We start from the raw sequence: 20,103 nt of genomic DNA, 5'->3' as shown, positions 1-20,103 counted from the left end.
CAGGGCTCAACCTGGCTCGGGGCTGGCCTGGGGCCCCCAGCCAGGTGGGGACAGGTGGAGGTGGTGGCAGCATCCCACCCTTTCTCCTGTGGGCAAGAGACCAGAGACTGCTGGGTGGTTTCTGTTCTGGGCCCGCAGGTTTTGTGCCCAGGCCAGGAGCAGGGCAAGCAAACCCAGGGCGCAGTGTCTCTATGGGAGGGGGTCGCCTTTCCACTGGGGAGGAAGGCTGCCCCTTGATGACCGGGTGACAGGGTGAGTCACTGCCTCACTGAACCCACGTCACCTTCCCTGCCCTCTGTCCTCTCGGGTCTAGAGGAGGCTCGAGGACGGTGTCATGGCCCAGTGCTCCGTCTGGGGTCAGGGACTTAATTGTGGTGGCTGCCAGTGGCAAGGGCAGAGGGCCTGCCTCTGCCGTCAGACGTGGTGACACTCACTGACCTCCCAGCAAGTCCCACTCCAGAGGTCCTTCCTGCTGTCTGACCTGGTCTTGGGCCCTGCCCTCCCCGATCGGTGCTGTCTTGGATTCCTCGGGTTCCCTGCCCTCCTCACATTTTCTGGACAGTGGCCTCTGTTTCCGCCAGTGTGGGGAGGGGGTCACCAGGCTGGTGGCAGCACCTCCTCCGTACAAGGCCTGCCTGCTTTGCTTCTCCTCCAGTTCCAGGCGGGAGCTCATCTGGCCTGGGGCGGTGCAGGAGGTGCTTGTGGAGCACTGGGTGGGGGTCGAGGGCTGCTCTCCTGCGCTCTCCGCTCTCCGCCTGCCCTGGCTCTGGGATCCTCCAGGGTTGTGGCTGCGAGCCTGGCGGGGAGGAGGAGGGGGGTGGCGTGGGGGGATGGGCAGGGAGCAGCCTTCTGACGGCTGGCTGCTGAGGTTGGTTACCTCCGGGGACTGAGTCCGTGTTGCTGGGATCTGGGCGGGCAGGGGTGGGGAGGTGAGCCACTCGCTGGGGGAGCCTGTTAGGAGCCGTCTGCTCTTTGTCTCTGCAGCCTTCCTGGGGACAAGAAGAGCAGCCCCCCACCTGCTGCCACGGCCAAGAGCCAGTTCAGCCTGCGGCGGAGGCAGGCCCTCCGGGGGAAGAGCAGCCCTGTGCTGAAGAAGACGCCCAACAAGGGCCTGATGCAGGTCAGCAGGCACCGGCTGTGCTGCCTGCCTCCTAGCCGGGCCCACCTCCCCACCAAGGAAGGTATGACCAGGAGGAGGGGCTCCCTGGGCCTGTGACGGCTCTGCTCCCTGTTGGGACCCACCTTCGCCGTCCACCTTGCATTGTGGGGCCCTGGCCCAGGAGCGCTCAGCCTGGCGGGCAGTGGGTGGCCTGGGCTAGTGAGTGGAGAAGGAGAAGAATCGGGGTATCGTGCCCTGCGCTCTGGGTCGGAGAGATGCTTCCAGGCAGGCATGTGGTGGTCTGTTCACATCCCTCTGTGTATGTGCGGCCGAGTCCCTCTTGGCAGGAGGAGCGGGAAGGTAGATGAGAGGGTGGCAGCCCCGCAGCCCTGAAGGGGGAGGAGACGTGGCTTGTGCCGCCCAGGGCCTCTCCCTCCTTTCCTCACTGCCTGGGCCACAGGTCTACCCCTCCCCTCCCTGCTGGCTGCTGCCTTTTCTTCGGGAAGCCTGAGCTGGCCTGGGAGGGGTCGGCTTTGCCCTCTTAATGAGTCCCTGGAGTCCAGCAACAGAATGGGGAGCGCTGTGGGCGTGGTCCCCGCAGGAGGCTAGCTCCCCACTGCCGCGATGGCAGTGCTCTGGGGAGGCTGCAGAGCCAGGCTTCGTCTGGGTGCCTGGTCCTGAGGTGGCCCCTCTGAGTGGTGGGGTGACCGTGCCGGCAGCGGCTTCTAGACTGACCCATATGAGATCTGGAGGTGACAGGGTTTGGGGCCGGGCAGGCTCGGCGCTGGGTGCTCCAGCCGGGGCCTTGTGCTCTAACAACTGTGCTACGCTTGGTGCTTGGGGAACCCAGCTGAGGGCGTGGTCCTTGGCCTGGCCAGGAGGCTTTGAAGAAGGCTTCTGGAGGAGCTGGTGCCTGGGCTGTGCTGAGCATTTGCGCGTAGCCGGCCATGGGAGGGTGGGCCGTGGGGTCCCAGGCAGAGGGTCGAGCGGGGCGGCGAGAGGGCTGTGGGGAAGTGAGGCTGGAGGGTGCCGGCCTCCCACCCATTCTCCTTTGGCCGTATCCCGTGCACCATGGCAAGTGTGGATTTCATGCCAGGTGACAGAGCAGAGGGAGCCCCGTTAGTGGTTCCTGGTTCCTGTGAGGTGGCTGGATTGGGGGGTGGGCCTTGGCTGCAGGACTGGCTGGGAGTGAAGAGGTTGAAGGTGACCAGCGGCCAGGCTGCCGCAGGTTGACTGGAGAGGACGAGTTGAGGATGCCCCTCGCTTCGATAGACTGGTGGCGGGGGGGCCCCCAGGGAGCTTGAGGGCAGGTGGGGGGTCAGGTGGCCTCTTGGGGCAGCTGGGGGAGAGGCCAGGAGGTGGTGTCTGTGGACATCTGGGCCTCTGTGGGGACTCATGGCCCCGTTCAGATCCTCTCTGTCACAGTGTTGTCTTAGCCGGCCGAGATGTCGGGTGTGCAGAGAAGTTGCAGACAGATCTGTCCCCACAGATGAGGTGTCACGCGCGATGGCAGCGTGTAGGCCATGATGGTACTCAGGGCCGGCTGTGGGAGGTGGGCGGTCCGGGTGCTGGAGATCCAGGAGACCCAAGGCAGGGGTGGTCCCTCCTGCCCTCTGGTGCCCGCATTCGAGCTGGCCAGCTGCTGAGACATTCCCATCGTGACTTGCCACTAGCAGGGTGTCGGGGCGACAGAGAGGGGGTGGCCAGGTAGGGCCCCTTGTGGAGGTAGTATTTCAGCGAGGCTTGACTGACGGACGTGGTTGGAGGTGGCTTGGGGGAGGAGTGTCCCAGCCGGGGCAGCGTGCTGGGAAGGCCCTAAGGCCCTGTCCTGCCTTCTTGGGCCCTTCCTGGCAGCAGAGCTCTTGGGGGATCTGGTGGGCGTCTGCTGGGCGTCGGGCCCCCTTGCTGGGCCTAGAAGCAGGTGTGTGTGTGGAGCACCTGCTGGGCAGGTGTTGAGTGTGGCATGGTCGTGGCAGACAGGGCCCTGGGCCTCTTGGCGCCCTTCCTGCCACCCAGGGGTGCTGAGTCCTGATGCAGGTACGCACACTGGCCTTGACTCTGTCCCTGCCAGGCCTGTGCTGCCCCTGCCTCCAAGGAGTCTGGCCTGGGGGTCGACAGGCCCAAGGCAGGCTGCTGCTGGCCTGTGCAGTGGGCACCCCAGGGAAGGAGCGCCACGCGGTCTAGGAGTGGGCCAGGGACCCACGGACCGAGGGGCCCTCTGCGGATGGGTGGGCAGCAGTAGCATCGGGAACTCTCCTCGCAGAGCCAAGCTTTCCCACCAGCCGGCCAGGTGGTCCTGGGTGCCCTCTCTCCCGGCTCCAGGCCGGAGGGCTCTGGTGCGGCTTGGGGGCCGGGGTGAGGGCTGCCCCAGGCACGGGAACAGCCTGGCAGCAGCCTTGCTGCAGGAACCACTGGCCAAAGGGCGGCGGGGGAGCTGGAGAGCTGGGTAGGGGCCTGTGGGCAGCATCCCTGGGCCATGGGCCAGAGATGTTCTGGGATGCTCACCCGGTCGCGGGGTGGACAGAGGGGTGAGGGGCTGGCGGGGGCACAGACGCTGGGCCTGCAGATGCGGTAACCAGGCCAGGTGGGAGAGGAGGTGGCATGTATCGTCCCTGGAGCTGCACCTGCACTTGTGAATAGCCTGGTCCCTTTGTAGGCCTAGAGCAGAGTGGGGTGCAGGCTGGGGACGGTGGTGGCTGCCGCCTGCTGGCAGGGCAGCCATGGTACTCGGTGGGAGGGGGAGAAAGGCTGAGGGCACCGCTGGGTGTGGGGCTGTCCGGTGGGGACTGCGGCGCCTGCCAGTGGGGCTGCCACATTCCCTGCCTTCACGCTCCTCTCCACTAGGAGGCAGATGAATCAGCTCATAGTTATAGACAGTGTGATAACCACGCACAGAATGCCCTGCAGGAGAGGTGGAGGCTGAGGAGGGGAGAGGGTCCTGTTGGGGGAAGGGCTTGCAGAAGGCTTCCCCTCACTCAGCCACTTGTCCATCCCCGCATGCATCCTCTGTCCTCCACCCCCTCATCCCCTCCCCGTTTCCTGCACAGCTGTGCAGGGCAGTGTGCTGTCTCCTGGGGTGTGTGTGTGCTGGGGCCGTGCTGCGTTGCTGGACACAAACGGCTCCTCAGGTGCTTGTAAACAGACTGAAAAGTTGCTTTCAAGGGGGATTCCTTGTCGGTCAAGTGGTTAGGACTCAGCGCTTCCACTGCTGGGGGCCCGGCTTCAGTCCCTGGTCGGGGAACTAAGATCCCACAGGCTGCACAGCGCGGCCAAAAAAAAAGAAAAGAAAAGTTGCTTTCAGGTGGCAGAAGCACTCTGAGGAAAAGGAGACAGGCAGCAGTGCTGCAGGGAGCTTCGGGGAGGGTGGGCGGCGGAGACGTCTCTGAGGAGTGACATTTGAACCGAGCCCTGCGTGAGGAGAGGGGCACGTGGGCACACCTCTGCAGGCGAAGTCACAGGTAGGCTGAGCTTTGCCTGTTCCAGGAGCAGAGACTGGTCCTGTGTGGCCCGTGTCCTGGAGGGTGGGAGGGGCTGAGGCCAGAGGGCAGGCAGGACCAGGGATGGGAAGTGGCGCTCGGCCACAGCAAGGAAAAGGGGGTTCTGTTGGGAAGCCCCTGAGGGACAGTGGAGGCACCTGGGCCTGCATGGGTGTGCTCAGGGACACAAGGCGGCCGCGTCGGGGCCCCAGGAATGTCCAGCGGTCCCGGAGGGGCAGCAGCCAGGATGAGGTTGTGGGTGAGGCAACTGAACTACAGGCCGAGGGGTGAGGTCCTCATCCTTGGGACTTGACGGCAGGGAGCTCACTGGAGAGGCTTGCGCTGGCGGAGGCGAGTGTGCTGGGCCGGCGTCGTGAGGCCGGGACAGGTGGAGGTCATTTCCCTGGGCTGACGGCTCCCCCAGCCCCCTCCTCTCAAAAGGCCTACCCGGCTTCCCGCTTCCCAGCTCTGCCTGCCTGCCCTCCCTTGGTGGGCCTGAGCAGCTGTGTGTGTGTGTGTGTGTGTGTGTGTGTGTGTGTGTGTGTGTGTGTGCGCGCGCGCGCGTGCATGCAGGGCGTGCTCTCCCATCTCTTGGAGAGTGCAGACCCCACCTTCGGGCCACTGGCAGGGCCTCCCTGGGAATGGGGGCAGAGGCTGTCTCTGCATCTACTTGCTTTGAGGCTTCTCTGCCCTGTTTCCCACACAGACTTTTAGTGCCAGATGCAGCCCTCCGCTTGGAGCTGTGTCAGACCTGACCCTTTTGGGACGCCCTCGCTCCTGAGGCCGGGAGGGCTGAGGAGGGGGAGAGGGAGAGGTGGGCTTCCCCGGCTGGGGTCCCCACTTCAGGCCGGCTGTGCAGCCTGGTGGCCAGCAGAGGGCGCACTTGCCCCTCTTATTCTTCATCCACCTTTTTCTGGTAATTGATTGCCTAATTTCCTCTTTATGTGAAAGAAAGCAGATATCAAGTAATTTGCAGCAATAACCTGCTAGTGCTGGGCCAGTATCGAAACTCCCCTGTTCATTTCAGGTGGCAGATAAAACACTAATACGTAATTATCCTTGCAAATTGGATTGTTTTAAATAACCAAAAGGCTATGGCCAGGAGAAAGCGATCCCGTCTCCCTTGAGTTACTATTGCAGTGTAATTGCTGCGTTCAATCAATTTCCCTGGCATTAGAAATTCCATCACAATCAACATTAAGCTTTATTCATTGTGATGGCTAAGAGCCGGGCCATTTCTCCTCTTTTTCTTAACTGGCAAAATTAATCACGGAAAAGATTTTAAACATTTACCCGTGCGAAAGAGGTCAGCTCTGCCACTGTGTTGCTCAACAGATAAGGGGGCTAATAAAAAGAAAATTGAATTACTAATGTCACCAGGAGCAGAGTATATAAAACCTGGCGATCGCGGGTCCAGGGGAAGGGAGAATCCATTTTCTCGGGACAAGGTGCGCTCATTTTTTATTTGGGTTCGTGCTGTCAGCAGTTTAGCTTGAGGGCGCGTAAACAGGAGGAAACAGTTAGGGAATAATGAGCCCGAGGTACACAGTGCCGCCCGATGTACGCTGCACACAGTTTATTTGACACAGCAGATAATCGCTTTAATTGAATTCGCAACTGCATGCTTAGCAGGCCTGTGGCCTCGTGCCTTGGGGACCTGACCTTACAAAGATTCCAGCCTGACTCCTCCTCTCGCTCTGCCCCCCCCCCCCCCGCCGGCCCTCTGACCCCTCCCACCTAGTTCCCTGGGCCTAGAGTCAGACTTTGGCTGGGGGGTGGGGCAGGTGGTCCCTGGGGGTCCCCACGTGACACCTCTACCCCACCCCGTGCTCCCTGGGGGGATAACTGTACCTTGGCTGCCCGAGGCCCCACTTGATCCGCCTCAGTGCTGACAGACCCCAGAGAAGGCAGCAGAGAAGAGAACTTTTCGTAGACCTCAAAAATGGTTTCCGATTGGCCACCCGTTGGGTTGCGGAAGTTAGTTGTCACAGCCCGCGGTGTGGACGTGCGCTTTCCAGTGCAGACCTGGGGCTTCGGGGCCAGCTCCGGGGCTCCTCTCCCCCGGCCACAGCGGGGGGAGACTCCGGCTGCCCTGAGGTGACAGGCTTCGTGTGTGCAAAGAGGGTGCTGCCTGGTCCACACCAACCCAGCACGACGCTTGTGCTGTTGGGGGCTGGCAGCCCACCCAGCACACTCGGCCCCAGGCTAGGGGGCTTCCTGGTAGCAACAGGCCATGTGATTCCTCCCAGTCACTTGGAGAGGTCTGCTGTCAGGTGCCAAGGAAAAGCCACGGGCGGGTGGGCGGGCAGTGGCGTCCTCGCCGCCCAGGGGTTGCCCAGGACGGCGCATGTGTGGCGAGAGCCCACCCACCTCTCCTTCGCCTGCCTCTGCACAGACAAGTGGCCAGCGCGGTGGGTGGTGTGTGGGCCTGGCGGCTCGCTCAGGGCTGTGCCGGCAGGGCTGTGGTTGACAGGAAGGGCCCAGAGTTCACGGTGCCATCAGATATGGATCTGAGCGCTGCCGAGGCTTTCACTCAAGCCGGGCCTCACACAGCCGCCTGCCTCTGGCTCAGAGCTTGCCAGCACGTGGCGGGCGCTTCCCTCACATCTCTTAGTCTGCCGTGCCAGCCACGCGGTCTGGAGGATCTGCTGTCACCTGTTTATGGATGCAGTGGGCGGCCACTCATCCTGGGTCATCGGCAGAAGAGGTAGGTGTGGTCTTGGGCCCTGCCCGTCTTACCGCGCCCCAAGCCTCTCCCAACAGGCCCCGCCTCCCCTCTGAGCAGATGTACCCAGTGGACACGGGCAGGCGGCGGGCCAGGTGCTAACGGCAGCATCACTCCTGGGAGGCAGCCCAGAGCCCACTGCTTGGCGCCGGGCAGCCCTGTGCGTGGCCTGTGCTGGCCTCAGGACCGCGGGAGGGTCAGTGGTCAGAGGGGGCGCGGTGAAGCCTCGCCCCGGGTCTCCGCGTTCATCAGGAGTGTTTTTTCACCACCAGCGCCCACTGGGAGCACTTTGGGATGATCAGGAGCCAGGGCTGTGGCCCAGAGGGGTGGCCGCAGGGCCGGGGCTGGGTGACCCCTGTGGTGTCCCCGTCGTGTCCAGTGCTCTGGTCCTGGGTCCCGGTCCCGAGGTGTGGGCAAGCCCTGGTTCTAAGCCTCCAGGCTGGTGCTGGCGTTGCCTTGCTCTGTCCCCACAGCTGTGGAAGGTCATCTCTTGGGGGTCTCTGTGCGGGTCGCGGGGGCGGGGCCGGCTTGGCGGATCCTAGGCTGGGCGGCTGCTGGTGCTCCTGGCGCTCTTCTCGCTGCTGGGGTTTCCCGTCGTGGAGCGGTCTGTGGTCCGTCATCACCCGCTGGCGTGCGGTTGGGTGGTTTAGCTTTACTACGGCAGATGCTGTAAAGGGCGTGAGAGCAGTTCAATCTGGAGCCCTGCTTTCCTAAGGGAAAAGGAAAATGCTGAAGTAGGCCCTGCAAAAGGCAGCCGCAGCGATCCTGAGCCTTGCATAAACGATCAGGCGTGTCGGAGGCCTCCAGTTTTACGTTGGTCATGGCCGTGCTAATTAATTCTTCCACAAGAGCTGGCGTGGGAGTGCGTGTACGCGTACGCGCATTGCCTGTGTGGCGCCTGCCAGGCGTGGGGCCTCTAGGGGAGCTGTGACCTCCGCGGAGTCAGGGGCACCTGAGTGACTCCATGAGGCTGAAGCCCTGGGAGCCGCTCCTCACCTGGGAAGGAGGGGTGATGTTCTCACGATGGCCAGAGCTTGCAGCCCCGGGGTCTCGTGGGCCAGGGTCCCCAGGTGTCCGATGAGTGTAGACAGTGTGCTGAGGGTGGCCCGCCCCTGTGTCCTGGCTGACCGAGTTAAACCCAGCCTCTCTGCCAGCTGGGCCTGGCCCGGCCCGAGGGTCCCTCAGCCGATGCGCTCTCAGAAGCCCACCCGTCCGTGGGCGCGGGGTGCAGGGCGGAGTCTTTCTAGGGCTGCTTTTTCTCCCAGCCTCCCCCTGGGCCCTCAGTGCTCTCCCTGTGGCTGCCGCTGGCCCCTCAGGTGGTCTGTCCCACCTGCTCTCCTGGGCCCAGCCCCTTCCTCCCTTGGGGAGTGGGGGCCACCTGGTGACGGGGACGTGGGAGCTCCTACCTGCTGGAGGTGGGCCATGGCCTTCCAGGTCCTGGATTGTGGCACCTTCTCTCTACAGCTTCAGCATGTTGCTGGGCACCCCATCCAGACCCAGGTCCCACTCCTCCATGTTCCCATGGTCCCAGTCCAGGAGCCCGCCCCGGGCTACGTTACGGAGCACCCCTGCCCCCGCACACCTCGGCCTGGCCCTGTGCCAGGGCGGCCAGTGATGCAGTGGGCTCCCTATGAGACTCAGAGCCGGGGGTCTGGGCTGGAGCTGCTCTTCCTTGGCCCTCTCTTTGAGTGAAGCTGGGGGCGCCGAGGTGGGCAGCTGGGCTTGGGCACAGAGAAGCCATCTCAGAAAGGAACTCCAAAGACATGTTTCCCCTGTGGAGCTCTCTTTAGCCGGGCTCTCCTTACTGCTTGCGTTTTAAAGGGGGAAGATGCCAGGTGGGGTGGGGGTTTGTGGTCGGCATCTGTCTCAGGCTGCCACCTCCATGCTGTGTGGTCCCCTCGGCTTGGGAAGGCAGGGCAGCAGGGGGAGGGACTGCAGGGCCACACTGCCCCTCTTGCTGCCCTGACACTGGGGCCGGCCCGGGTATGTATGTCCTTGACTCTGGGCTGTGAGACAGTGCCCCAAGGGGCAGCACGTGGGGAGACAGGCAGCCGGGGAGCAGAGGCCGGGGCTGAGGGCTGCTGTCCAGGGTCAGAGCTGCCCACACGGCCAGTGGGTCTGAGCTTGGACGGAGCGCAACAGGACCAGATGGCTGGACAGTTGACCTCCAGGTTCTCTTTTTTTCTGAAATATGGAGGTGTAAGCTTATAAATTCTCCCGAGCATAACCTTAGCTGTCTTCTGCAAGTTAATTATTTTTGTGTTCCTCCAAAATGTTTTCTAATTTTCATTGTAATTTTTTCTTTGATCCAGGGTTATTCAAAAGGGATTGCTTCATTTCCAAACCCCTGGGGCTTTTGAGTTTCTTTGTAATGACCGCTCCCCAGCTTCACTCCACTGGGCGAGCTATCTGTGTGATTTCAGTCCTTTGAAGTCTGCTCAGACTTGTTTTAAGGACCAGCTTAGGGTCAGTTTTGGTAAAGCTCTTGTGTGTACTTAGAGAGAATGATTCCACTTGGGGAGTTTGGGGCTCTGTAAGGTAAGTTGTATTAATTGTGTTGTTCAGGTCTTCTGTATACTTTCTGATTTTGCGGGGCAGGGAGGGTGTCTGCTTTTTCCAGTCATAGAGAGAGAGTGTTAAGATCTTCCACTGTTCTCCAGTTGTCACTTTTGCATTAAGCATTTTGAGGTCATTTGACTGAGTGTAAACCACTTAGAATTGTTATATCTCCCAGGTGGATTGAATCTTTTACTGCTACGAAATGTCCTTTTTTATCTCCAGTAAAGCTTCTGGCCTTAAAATTTACTTTCTCTGAAGCAGGTATAGCTAGGCCAGTTTCCTTTTAGTTAGTGTCACAAAATGTGTGTATATACACGTGTACACACACACACACACTCTCTATGCAAATGTATTTATGTGTGACATGTGCAGACATGTTTACTTTTATCCGTTATTATGTTTAGATTTTTTTGTATCCAGCAAATAGTTGTGTTTTAAGTGCAATCTGAAATTGTTTTTCTAAAAAAGGGTTTCGTTTGTTCACATTTAATGCAATTACTAGGGTATTTGGGTTTAAATCTGCTGTCTTCCTCTGTGCTTTTTCTTTGTTGCACCTGTTTTGTTTTTTTCTCTCCTTCTTCTTCTTCTTTTGGATGTGTATTTTTAAATTCCATTTTCTCCTCAATTAGCTTATTATACATTCTTTTATTCTTCTTTTGGTGGTTTCCCCAGAGGTTATATTGTGTGTTCTTGACTCACTGTTATTGGTACTTAGAAATTACTGTCTGATCCCTTCCCAGACAATGTAAGAAGCTTGGAGTACTTAAACCCTATTTTCCTCTCTTCCATCAAACGTGGGGAACTGCCATGATTTTAATTCTCCATATATTTTAGACCCTAGAAAAAATTGTGTACAGTCAGCATTGACCTAGACTATGTATTTATTCTCCCTTTTCTCTTCATCCTTTCCTTGCTTTCTGTTTGAGAAACTCTTCTTAATATATCCTGTAATATTGCAGGTGTGCTGGGGACCATTGCTCTCAATAGATGTTTATCTGAAAAGTCCTTGTTCTTGCCTTACTCTCTGGAGAGTGTTTTTGCCTGGGAAGCCGTGGGGCTTTCGGTGCTGGGGAGAGACCCTTCCCATCACCAGCTGACGGCGTTTGGTGACGTCAGCTGTCCTTCCCAGGAGGGTGGCGTGGCTCTCCCCGCTCTGGCTGTGGGGCTTTCTCTGTTTCTGGTCTTCAGCAGGTGTGCTATGGTGCTTCCTGTACGTTTTACCTATTTGGTTCTCAGCAGGTGTGCCATGGTGCTTCCTGTACATTTATCTGTCCTGCTTAGGGTTGGTGCTATTTCTTGAATCTGTGGCTTGATGGTTTTCATCAATTTTGGAATTTCAGCCATTCTGTCTTTAAGCATTGCTTCTGCTCCATCCCCACCTCTCCTTCTGGGACCTCAGCTGCATTTGTACTGAACCTTTTCACCATGTCTTACATGTTTCCTGTGTTCTTCTCTGTGTCTTCTGTGACCTGTCTCCATGCTTAAATCTGGGTAGTTTCTTCTAACCTATTTTCTAGTTTAGTTATTGTCGTTTCAGCTTCGTATAATCTGCTACAAGACACATCCGTTGAGGTTTTAGTTTTAGTGACTTTTAAATTCTAAAATTTCTATTAAAAAATAGTTACTAGGTCTCTGCCAAAATTTGCAATCTTGTCTTTTTTTTTTTTTTAATTAATTTATTTTTGGCTGTGTTGGGTCTTTGTTGCTGTGCGTGGGCTTTCTCTAGTTGTGACGAGCAGGGGGGCTGCTCTTCGTTGTGGTGCGTGGGCTTCTCATTGTGGTGGCTTCTCTTGTAGTGGAGCACGGGCCCTAGGCGCATGGGCTTCAGTAGTTGCGGCACCTGGGCTCAGTAGTTGTGGCTCACGGGTTCTAGAGCGCAGGCTCAGCAGTTGTGGCGCACGGGCTTAGTTGCTCCGTGGCCTGTGGGATCTTCCCAGACCAGGGCTCGAACCCGTGTCCCCTGCATTGGCAGGCGGATTCTTAACCACTGCGCCACCAGGGAAGTCCTGCAATCTTGTCTTTAAGCCCTTGAATGTATTAATCGTTTTTAAAGTCCGTGTCTGACCACCCAGTTATCTGGATCCCTGTTCATTGCATTGCCTGTTTTTTTCCTTCTTAGTTTTGTGTCAAGTGTGATTTGCTTGTATGTCTGGTTATTTTGTATCGAGTGGTGGACGTTGTGTATGGAGTTCTGGAGCTAGTTCAAGGCCGGATGATGTCATGTTCCCCCAGACAGGGTGCGTGGCCCCTGGGGGAGCAGACCTACAGAGTCAGGGCAGTGTGGGCAGTGAGAGTACCCAGGCACTTCCTGCCCAGGGAGGGCCCCACGCTGGGGCGGGCTCACTGCACCAGCAGGCTGGCCTGCAGAACAGGGTCTGTGCAGGAGAAGGACGAGGGAGGGGTGGTGGGAGCCCACTTGCCCACCTGTCCCCAGTGTGTGCTTGGTGGGGGAAGAAGGGCGGCTCCCTGCAACCCCCAGCAACCTGTGTGCTGGGGACAGGAGGGGCTCACTGACCCGTGGCCTCTGAGAAGTAGAGGTCTCTGGGTGTGGGGTAGATGGGGCAGCCCGTGGGCCTCCTGCACGATGGCCTTGCTCCTGTAGGCCTTGCCCCGCCTCCGCTCCAGGCCCTGGGAGGGGCCTCTGGCAGCCCTGCCTGCCTCCCCATGCAGAGCCTGCTGTAGGGGCTGGGCAGGCCTGGGCACAGGCGGTGGAGGCTGGGTGAGGGGCCAGGGGTGCTGCCTGCCCAGGGGTGGGCGAAGAGTTGCAGTGGGGTTGCATGACAGCTGGGGTGGCGGTGCTTGTGTCAGTAGGGCCTTCGGTGACATCCAGGGAGAGCGCTGGATTCTGAGGCGGCCACCGGCAGAGGGCCCTGGTGCACAGGCTGCCCGAGGGAGTGGGGCAGCCTGGTCTGGACAAGAGCTGACCGCCTCGGGGCACACTTCTCTGGGCCCGGGGCGGGCAGGCCGCCTGACCATGGAGAGGCCTCAGCCTGGGAGGGTGGGTGTCTCTCTGCCCCGCAGGGCGTGCAGGCTGGGCTGGTGGGGCTCAGACGTCCCAGCAGCTCCCTCCCTGCTCCTGCAGCTCACGTGGGCTGGAGCTGCTGGCTTTGGGCAAGGAGCAGGACCTGGTGACACTTGGCTCCCAGCTCTGTTGTACCTGAGGCCGCTTGTGTCTTCTTGGGGTGGTGGGAAGGGTCGTGGGCAGGAAGGTCTTGCTGCCCCAGAGCCGGTGGGCAGCGATGGTGCACTTGCTTGGAGCCCCCTCGGCTGTGTCCCCTTGGTTGCCCCCCGCCACCGTGTCCTCCTGGGAGGATGTTGACACAGAGGGAGCCCAGTCAGGGTGGGCACCAAGGATGGGCCTCCCCCAGGCTCTGAGCTGAGACCCTCTGCTTCCCACCCTGCCGGGGCCCCGCTACTTGCTCTGCCGAGGGGGGCCCCGAGGGCGGTGGGCTCAGCTGTCCTGGAAAGGGCGGGGCCGCGTGTACCTCTGCCGGGGGCTTCTGGACAGGCCGCGTGACCCTGGAGAGGCGCCGTGTCCGTGGGGCCCTCTCTTCGTAGCCCTCCTGCTTTCCTGCCTTCCCTCTCGTGTCCATGGGAAGTGAGCAGTGCTTCCCCCAAGACTGAGCCCTTTCCAGGCAGATCCCAGGCTGAGAAGGCACCACAGCCCAGCTGGGCCGTGCTGGCACCACCTAGGCATCACCTGTGTGGCCCGGGGCTCAGCGGTCACAGGTATCCTTTTGATTTGAAGCTTTGGCCCTGATGCATAGACTTGATGGAATTTGCAAGGCAAATCTGTAGCCTCACGCGACGACTGTAAACCTATCAGCTTCTAATCATCAGGCGCGCCCTCATTTGTTGGTTTGCCTGAGTGTCTCCAGGCCTGGCAAAAGGAGCTCTGGCCCTTCTGGTTGCCTCTGGCCCAGGGGTCCCCAGGGGTCTGCACTGTTCCTGCTCCCACTGCCGGCTGGTCCGGGCAGCACTGGGACAAGGTGTCTAGCTCAGGGAGGTGGCAGGTCCCCTGCCGTGGGGTTGCAAACGTGGGAGCGAGCTGCTGCCCTCCCCACGCCCTCCTGTGCCCCCCGGGGGCTGAACCCTCAGGTGCTGTGCGTGGAGAGGCCCGGGTGGGTTCCGGGGCCAGCGTTCTCTCCGGACCGGGCACGGGTCACTGACTGCCTCTGCCCCGGGACCCATCCTGGGATGCTTCGGGGCATCCGGCCGGCCCAGGGGTCTTGTCCCTGGCACACTCGCCCCCTCCCGTCTCGTTAAAGTTTTTGGGTGTGGCAGGGACCTAAGGGACGTGCTGCCGCTTCTGCCTTTCCTGCCCATCTGTGGATGGGGAGACTTCTGAGATACTCCAACCCCGGCTGGCTCTGACCAGGAGAGCCGTGGGCCGGTGGGCAGGGCCCGTCCTGGTCCCCCAGCGCTTGCCGGCCGTTTGGGGCGCTGCGCTTTCTGAATTAATTCGGAGCTGTTGTGTTTCCTTCTCATGGTGTATCCCAAGCTGTGCCGGTCCCTGATGGGCTCCGGCAGTGCCAGCGGCCGTGCGGGTAGGTGGCAGCTGAGAGTGGGCGCAGCAGCAAGGGGCCGCCCGACCCGGCAGGTGGCGTCCTGTGAGGCAGCGCGTGCTTGGTGCGGGGAGGGGCGTGAGCCTGCTTGGCGGGAGACGTCTTGTAGCGCGAAGGATGGCTCACTGCAGGGATGCCTTCAGAGCGGCTTGCTCGCACCCCACATGCTGGGCTGCAGCAGGGCAGCCGCCAGACCCTGAGCTGCCGCAGGCCGGGGGAGGCGCGTGGGGCGGCGAGGCGAGGGGCCGCACCTCCCTGCGTCTGCAGGAGATGGAAGGCAGGCCTGGTGTTGTGAGAGAAGCTGAACTCCGTGGCCCGGGCCTGCCGCAGAGTCTGGGAAGGCCGAGGAGAGAAGCTTGCTCTGTGCCAGGCCCTGCTCGAGGTGGGAGACCGGGGGTCTGAGCAGGCCCGGGCCCACCAACTCCCGGCGTGTCTGGGGTGAGCCCCGCTGGAGCCCACGGTGGTCCAGCAAATCACCAGCGCCATGTGTTCCCGTCACTGCTCGCTCTACACCCGCGTGGGGGTCTGGAATGTTGAAATGGGGGACGGGCTGGACCCCGGGACTTGCCCGGCTGAGCTCAGGCACCCCGGCTGCCCCTCCAGGCTGTTGTGCCAGTGGGCACCGTGACCTGGGGCGTCAGCACTGGGGGGGCAGCCTGCGCCCCAGGCCTTCTCTTGGGAGCCCCTTTGCTTCCCTCTCTTCCTTCTGTTGAGTTTCTCGGGGCTCCCTTTCCCCCACCAGATGGCATGTGCATCAGGTGTGGCGCCCTCTGCGTGAGAGACAACAGAGTGGCCTGCGGGCGCCCACCACCCTGAGTTTGGGAGGCCTGTGCCTGACCTGCCCGGGCTAGCCCTGTGCCCCACAGCCCTTCCTCAGACCCCTGCACCTCCTTCCCTCCTCCCTGCCCGCTTTCCTCCCCCTTCCCCTCCCCCCTCCCCCCTCCTTCCTCTCACAGAGGGCCAAGACCCTGTCTTCTGCAGGAGCCCCAGCGCTCACAGATGGGTGGGGCTGCCTTGAGCCCCGTTTCTCAGGGGCCCCCAGACGGCCCTTGGTCCTCACCCGTATGGCCCCAGCTGCCCCCAGCCTTACATTGGCCCCAGCAGGAGCTTCTTGCCAGCTGTGGGCCTGGGAACTGACCCCGAGGCGGGTGCTGCTGGCTCAGGGGCTGCATCCTGCACAGGGACTGGAGGATCCCAGAGGGGAGGGGAGGGGAGGGGAGGGGGGAGGGCAGAGGGGGAGGGGGAGGGGGGAGGGGAGGGCAGAGGGGGAGGGGAGGGGAGCGGAAGGCTCACTCTGGAGTCTGCTGGCCCAGCGCAGCCGCAGCTAAGGCCGGGCTCCTCCCTGTGGCCTCCACGGAGCTGAGGGTGGGGAGGCAGGGATGCAGCCCGAGCTCCCGAGCTCCCGTGCTCGTGCGCTGCCCTGCCCTCCTTCTGCCCCCGCAGCGCCCGGCGCCAGGCAGGCTGGCTGTAGGGCTGAGTGAGGCCGGGGCCCTCCCCACACCCAGGCTCCCCTCCGCGGCCTGCTCGCTGCCCCTGTGCTGCAGCCCTGACCCTTCGGCCACCAGCAAGGAACGGGTGAGCAGCCGGAGAGCCCAGGCAGCCCGGAGCCTGTGAGGGGGTACGTGGTTTTCTCTCCGTGGCTGCTGCTTTTTATAGTGGGCTTATTTCCAGGCTCTCTTGAAAGCGTCTCTCTCTGGCGAGGAAGCAGGGCAGGGATCCTGAGAGGCTAGGCTGTGGCCAGCAGGAGCGCTGCCCTCACAAGGGCCGCCGGCTCTGGGCCACGTGGTGGAGCCGGGCTTCCCTGGGGTGGCTGAGGCCCAGTGTCTGTCAGACACCTGCGGGGCTGTGCTGCCCACCCTGTGTCTGCTGAGGGAAGCCCCTCTCTGTGCTCTCGCCCCTGTGGGAGAGGATGGGGATGTCCCTGGGGGTCAGAAGGGCAGAGGCAGGCTCGTCGGTGCCCATCCCGTGGTGCCCCGTTGCTGTCACAGCACCTGCCGGGGGCGGGGGAGGGGGGAGACGAGGTGTGTTCTGCAGCGCCCCCTTCAGGGACAGGGACTGGTCCCTCTCCGTCTCTCGTGGCTTGGAACGTGGGGTATCTGTCCACCTGGGACTAGCGGGCAATTTCCTGCGCCCCTGAAAGCCCCCAGCAGAAGCTGCCAGGGTGGGGTGGGCCTTCACCTCCCAGGCTGGGCTTCGTCCCCTCAGCTGGGCTGGCCCGGCTCGTGTGGAGGCCCCGTTGCTGTCGGTGGAGTGTGGACAAGGCCCCTCGATTCTCCCTCGGGGACTTGGGAGCCCCTGTTGCTCCCCTGGTAAGGGAATGGATACCCCTTCCAGCCCTCCTGGCACATATGGGCCAGGCCCTCAAATGGAGGGACATAGTGATGACGGAAGACTGCCCTTTTGTGAGGGCAGAGACACACGCCAGTAGACCCAGTGCGGGGTAGGTGTTGACTGGTACCTGGTCCCTCCTGGGCAGTCAGAGGCCTCTGGCCTCTGCGTCTGAGCATGTCAGCCCTAGGCACGGCGTAGGTAGAGAGGCCTCGGCGTGAGGTCTTGGCCTGCTCTGGGGCCTCTCCTGCTGGGCTAGCTTCACTTCCTGTCCCCTGGCAGGTGCAGGGAGCTGGGCTGAGCACCGTGCCCGGGGCGGGGGCACTGTGGCCGGCTCCGTGTTTACCTGGATGGGGGTCCCCGCAGGCAGCCAGCAGCTCTGTGCTTCGTCCCACCTGGATCTCAGGGAGTTCGGGGCCACCAGTGCTGGGCCCTGCCAGGCAGGGAGACCTGCAGCAAGTGGAGAGGGAGCCTTGGCATCGGGTGGGCAGGACCAAGGGGTCATCTGAGCCCCTGGGCACCGGCACGGAGGGGGGCCATCTTGAGAGAAGTTTAGGTGCTTCTGGTGGTGCTTGGCCCTCCAGAGCCCCTGAAACCCTGGGCAGGAAGGGCTTGCTCAGTCCAGACGCCGGTGCGGACGCTCTTCGTGTTCAGGGCTAACGTATCAGGTGCTGCCTCTGCCTCTTCCAGCGTGCTGTGGAGGGACCTGCCCTTCCCGGGAGGAGCTGAGGGGACTCGCCTGCCCTGAGAAGGGGCGCTTGCTGCGCTCCCTGCCGCTTCCCCAGGGCCCAGAGGCCAGCATGCAGCGGGCTCGCCAAATGTCTGTTGACTGACTGAGCGAGCTCTGTGCAAGGGACACACTGGTGTTGGTGCTGCCTGGGCATCCTTTCCTCAGCCCTCTGGCCTCTGGGGTGGCTTTTGTCAAGCATGAGGGTCCAGTTCCCTCTCTGGCTTCCTCCATGGTCTGCAGTTGCTTTTAAAACACTTCATTTTCACTGTTTTCTTTCTAAGCTTTTTCACGTCCCTGGTCACTTGATTCCACGTAAGGAACAAGTGGACCTCAGGCCACAAAAGCAAAAGAGGCTGTGAGATGGCAGGCCTGGCTCGGTGCCGGGCTGCAGACAGATGATCACCTACCATCGTGCACTGTCAGTGTGGGTCCAGTGAGGGGGCCTGGGCCCGGGACGCCCGATCAGAGGGCCGCAGGCGAGCAGGAGTGGCCAGTAGGCCGCAGAAGGGCCAAGGGGCCCCAAGGGTCACTGTGGTCAGGGCTGGGCTCGGAGCCTAGGAAGGCACAGTCCTCCATGACCCAGGGCCAAGGGAGGAGGGGACCAGGGTGGACCCCCGGTTGTGAGCTCCATCTCTGGAGGCTGGAGCTGAGCCTTAGGACCTGCCCCCCGCTGAAGGCAGATTCCTGTCTCTAACATGCACGTGCGTGCCCTCACCTGTGAGGCCCTGGGGGCTCGCATCGGTACATCCATGGCCACCCCACGCGCTGTCCTGGACACTGGCACCTCTTGTGCCCGCGGGTCCTGGAGCCCTGCCGGGGCTGCTGAGCCAGAAGTGCGTTTGCCTTTTGTCCTCAGTAAGAGGTGGATTTTGCTCATGGGGTCTGAGTGAAAGCGGACAGGGTAGAGTACCCAGTCCCAGGATGTCCTGTCGTAGCTGCTTCTGGCTGAGGTCAGATGGGGCACTGGGGGGAGCAGCTGGCTCACAGTCCGGGGCCTACAGGGTGTGGCCCCAAGCGGGCAGGGGCTGCTCGGTCTGCTGGGGAAGGGGTGAGCACCAGCCGTGCCCCTGGACGAGCCTGCGTCACGTGGACGCTGCTCGCAGCACGCTCAGGCCTGGTCCTGTCTCTGGGGGGCGGTCCTGGGGGGGCGCGCTGTCGACCTGGCACGGACCCTGCCTTCCCCGCCTCTTGCTCCTGTGGGCCCCGCTCAGCGAGTTTGCCCCCTACCTGGATCTCCCAGCCACACGCTGTGCTGTCTTCTGGGGCGCGCCTCCCTGGGATGTGCTGGGGCTCCCCTCCCCCTGGGCCCAAGGCCTGCAGGTGGGCTGGGGGCTGGGAGGTGCTCGCTTTCCCCTCTTCCATCCTCTAGAGGGATGGTTAAAAGGGAAGGGAAGACCCACCCCCATAATGTACAGCGACTGTCAGGGAGTAAACTACTCCCATTTCATACAGACGGGTCAGTGTCGTCGCGCGATCGATGGCTCGCACACAGTAATTATAGGAACGAGCGGCATGTATCGCTTGAGTGAGTTTGAGAAGAGTAGGGTCTCAATCTTTCCTCTAATAGGGCCCCGACAGTCCCAGCACTGCGTGTCTCAGGCTGACAGTGTTGTCATTAAACACCAGGTAGTGCGGGACGACGGAGAAGGCGGCCGCAGGGACAGGCAGCCGACAGCGGCGGTTTGTCATCACCCAGCTGCCCACGCTCCTCTTGCGGCGGTGCCGACCGCTGCTCCCTGACACATGGCCCTGTCGGGCTGCCACTGTGACTTAGTAATCAAGAAACGTTGTTGTTTTTTTTTAATAAATTTATTTTATTTTTTATTTTTGGCTGCTTTGAGTCTCTGTAATCGGTAAACGTGTGTCAGAGGCTGGTCCCCAGTTCAGACAGCAGTGCTGCAGGAAGCCCAGCAGGGTGAGGCCCTGGGCCGGGGGCCACTCCCTCTCCCTCGAGGGCCAGACCTCCCCTCCCAGGGCCTGGGGTCCCCTCCCCGCACCGTTGCAGACGTGTGCACACCGTGTGTGTGTGTGTGTGTGTGTGTGTGTGTGTGTTAGCGAGTACATCCACTCATCCTCCCAGGCAGCCACCTGTGTGTCGGAGTCTGGCAGGGCCTCTCCATGGGCCGCCCGAGCCATTCCCGAGGGACCTGCATGAGTGCTGGCCTCCAGTGGCCCCAGGGTGCAGAGCTGGGGTGTCCTGGGTGCCTAGGAGGGGCCTCTGGCTGTCCCGTCACCTCCTCTGTGACTGCCACCGGAGATGAGGGCTGAGCCGCCTGATTGCAGCAGGGCTTTTCCAGTGTTCGAAGTGTCGGGAACCATCAAGCACAGGAAAAGTGGAGTGATTTATTAGACTCATAAAAATTCATACTTTGCGATCCCAGTCATCCCACGTCTGAAGCTTGTTAGAGTGTGGTCCCTGGCAGCTCCCGCCGTGGCAGGGGCGGGGGCGGGGCGTTTGCCTCCTCCTGCTGGCTGCCATCCCTGCTCATTTGGAGAAATGGACAGGCGTCTGCAAGCACGTGAAGAACAGTTCACGGGGCTGGGGATTTGTCATAATATTACTGTGTTCTCGTGGGTGGGAGCAGGACGGCCAAGCCCTGTCACCTGCGTGCTCCCTGCAC

General features: G+C 61.4%; 1 protein-coding gene across 2 annotated transcripts in view; it reads left to right on the top strand.

Annotated features, from left to right (window-relative positions):
- The window catches only part of ZC3H3 (zinc finger CCCH-type containing 3), a 79,644-nt gene that overhangs the window by 3,040 nt on the left and 56,501 nt on the right, over positions 1 to 20,103 (top strand). For both annotated transcript variants that reach the window (XM_032610056.1, XM_032610057.1), the window contains exon 3: positions 985 to 1,181. In XM_032610056.1, coding sequence (XP_032465947.1) covers positions 985 to 1,181 — 197 coding nt within the window. The remainder of the gene's footprint in view (positions 1 to 984; positions 1,182 to 20,103) is intronic.

This window comes from Phocoena sinus, chromosome 17, assembly GCF_008692025.1.
Source record: "Phocoena sinus isolate mPhoSin1 chromosome 17, mPhoSin1.pri, whole genome shotgun sequence".
Classification (NCBI taxonomy): domain Eukaryota; kingdom Metazoa; phylum Chordata; class Mammalia; order Artiodactyla; family Phocoenidae; genus Phocoena; species Phocoena sinus.
The sequence above is the reverse complement of the archived record's forward strand: the minus strand, read 5'-3'. Positions and strand labels throughout refer to the sequence as shown.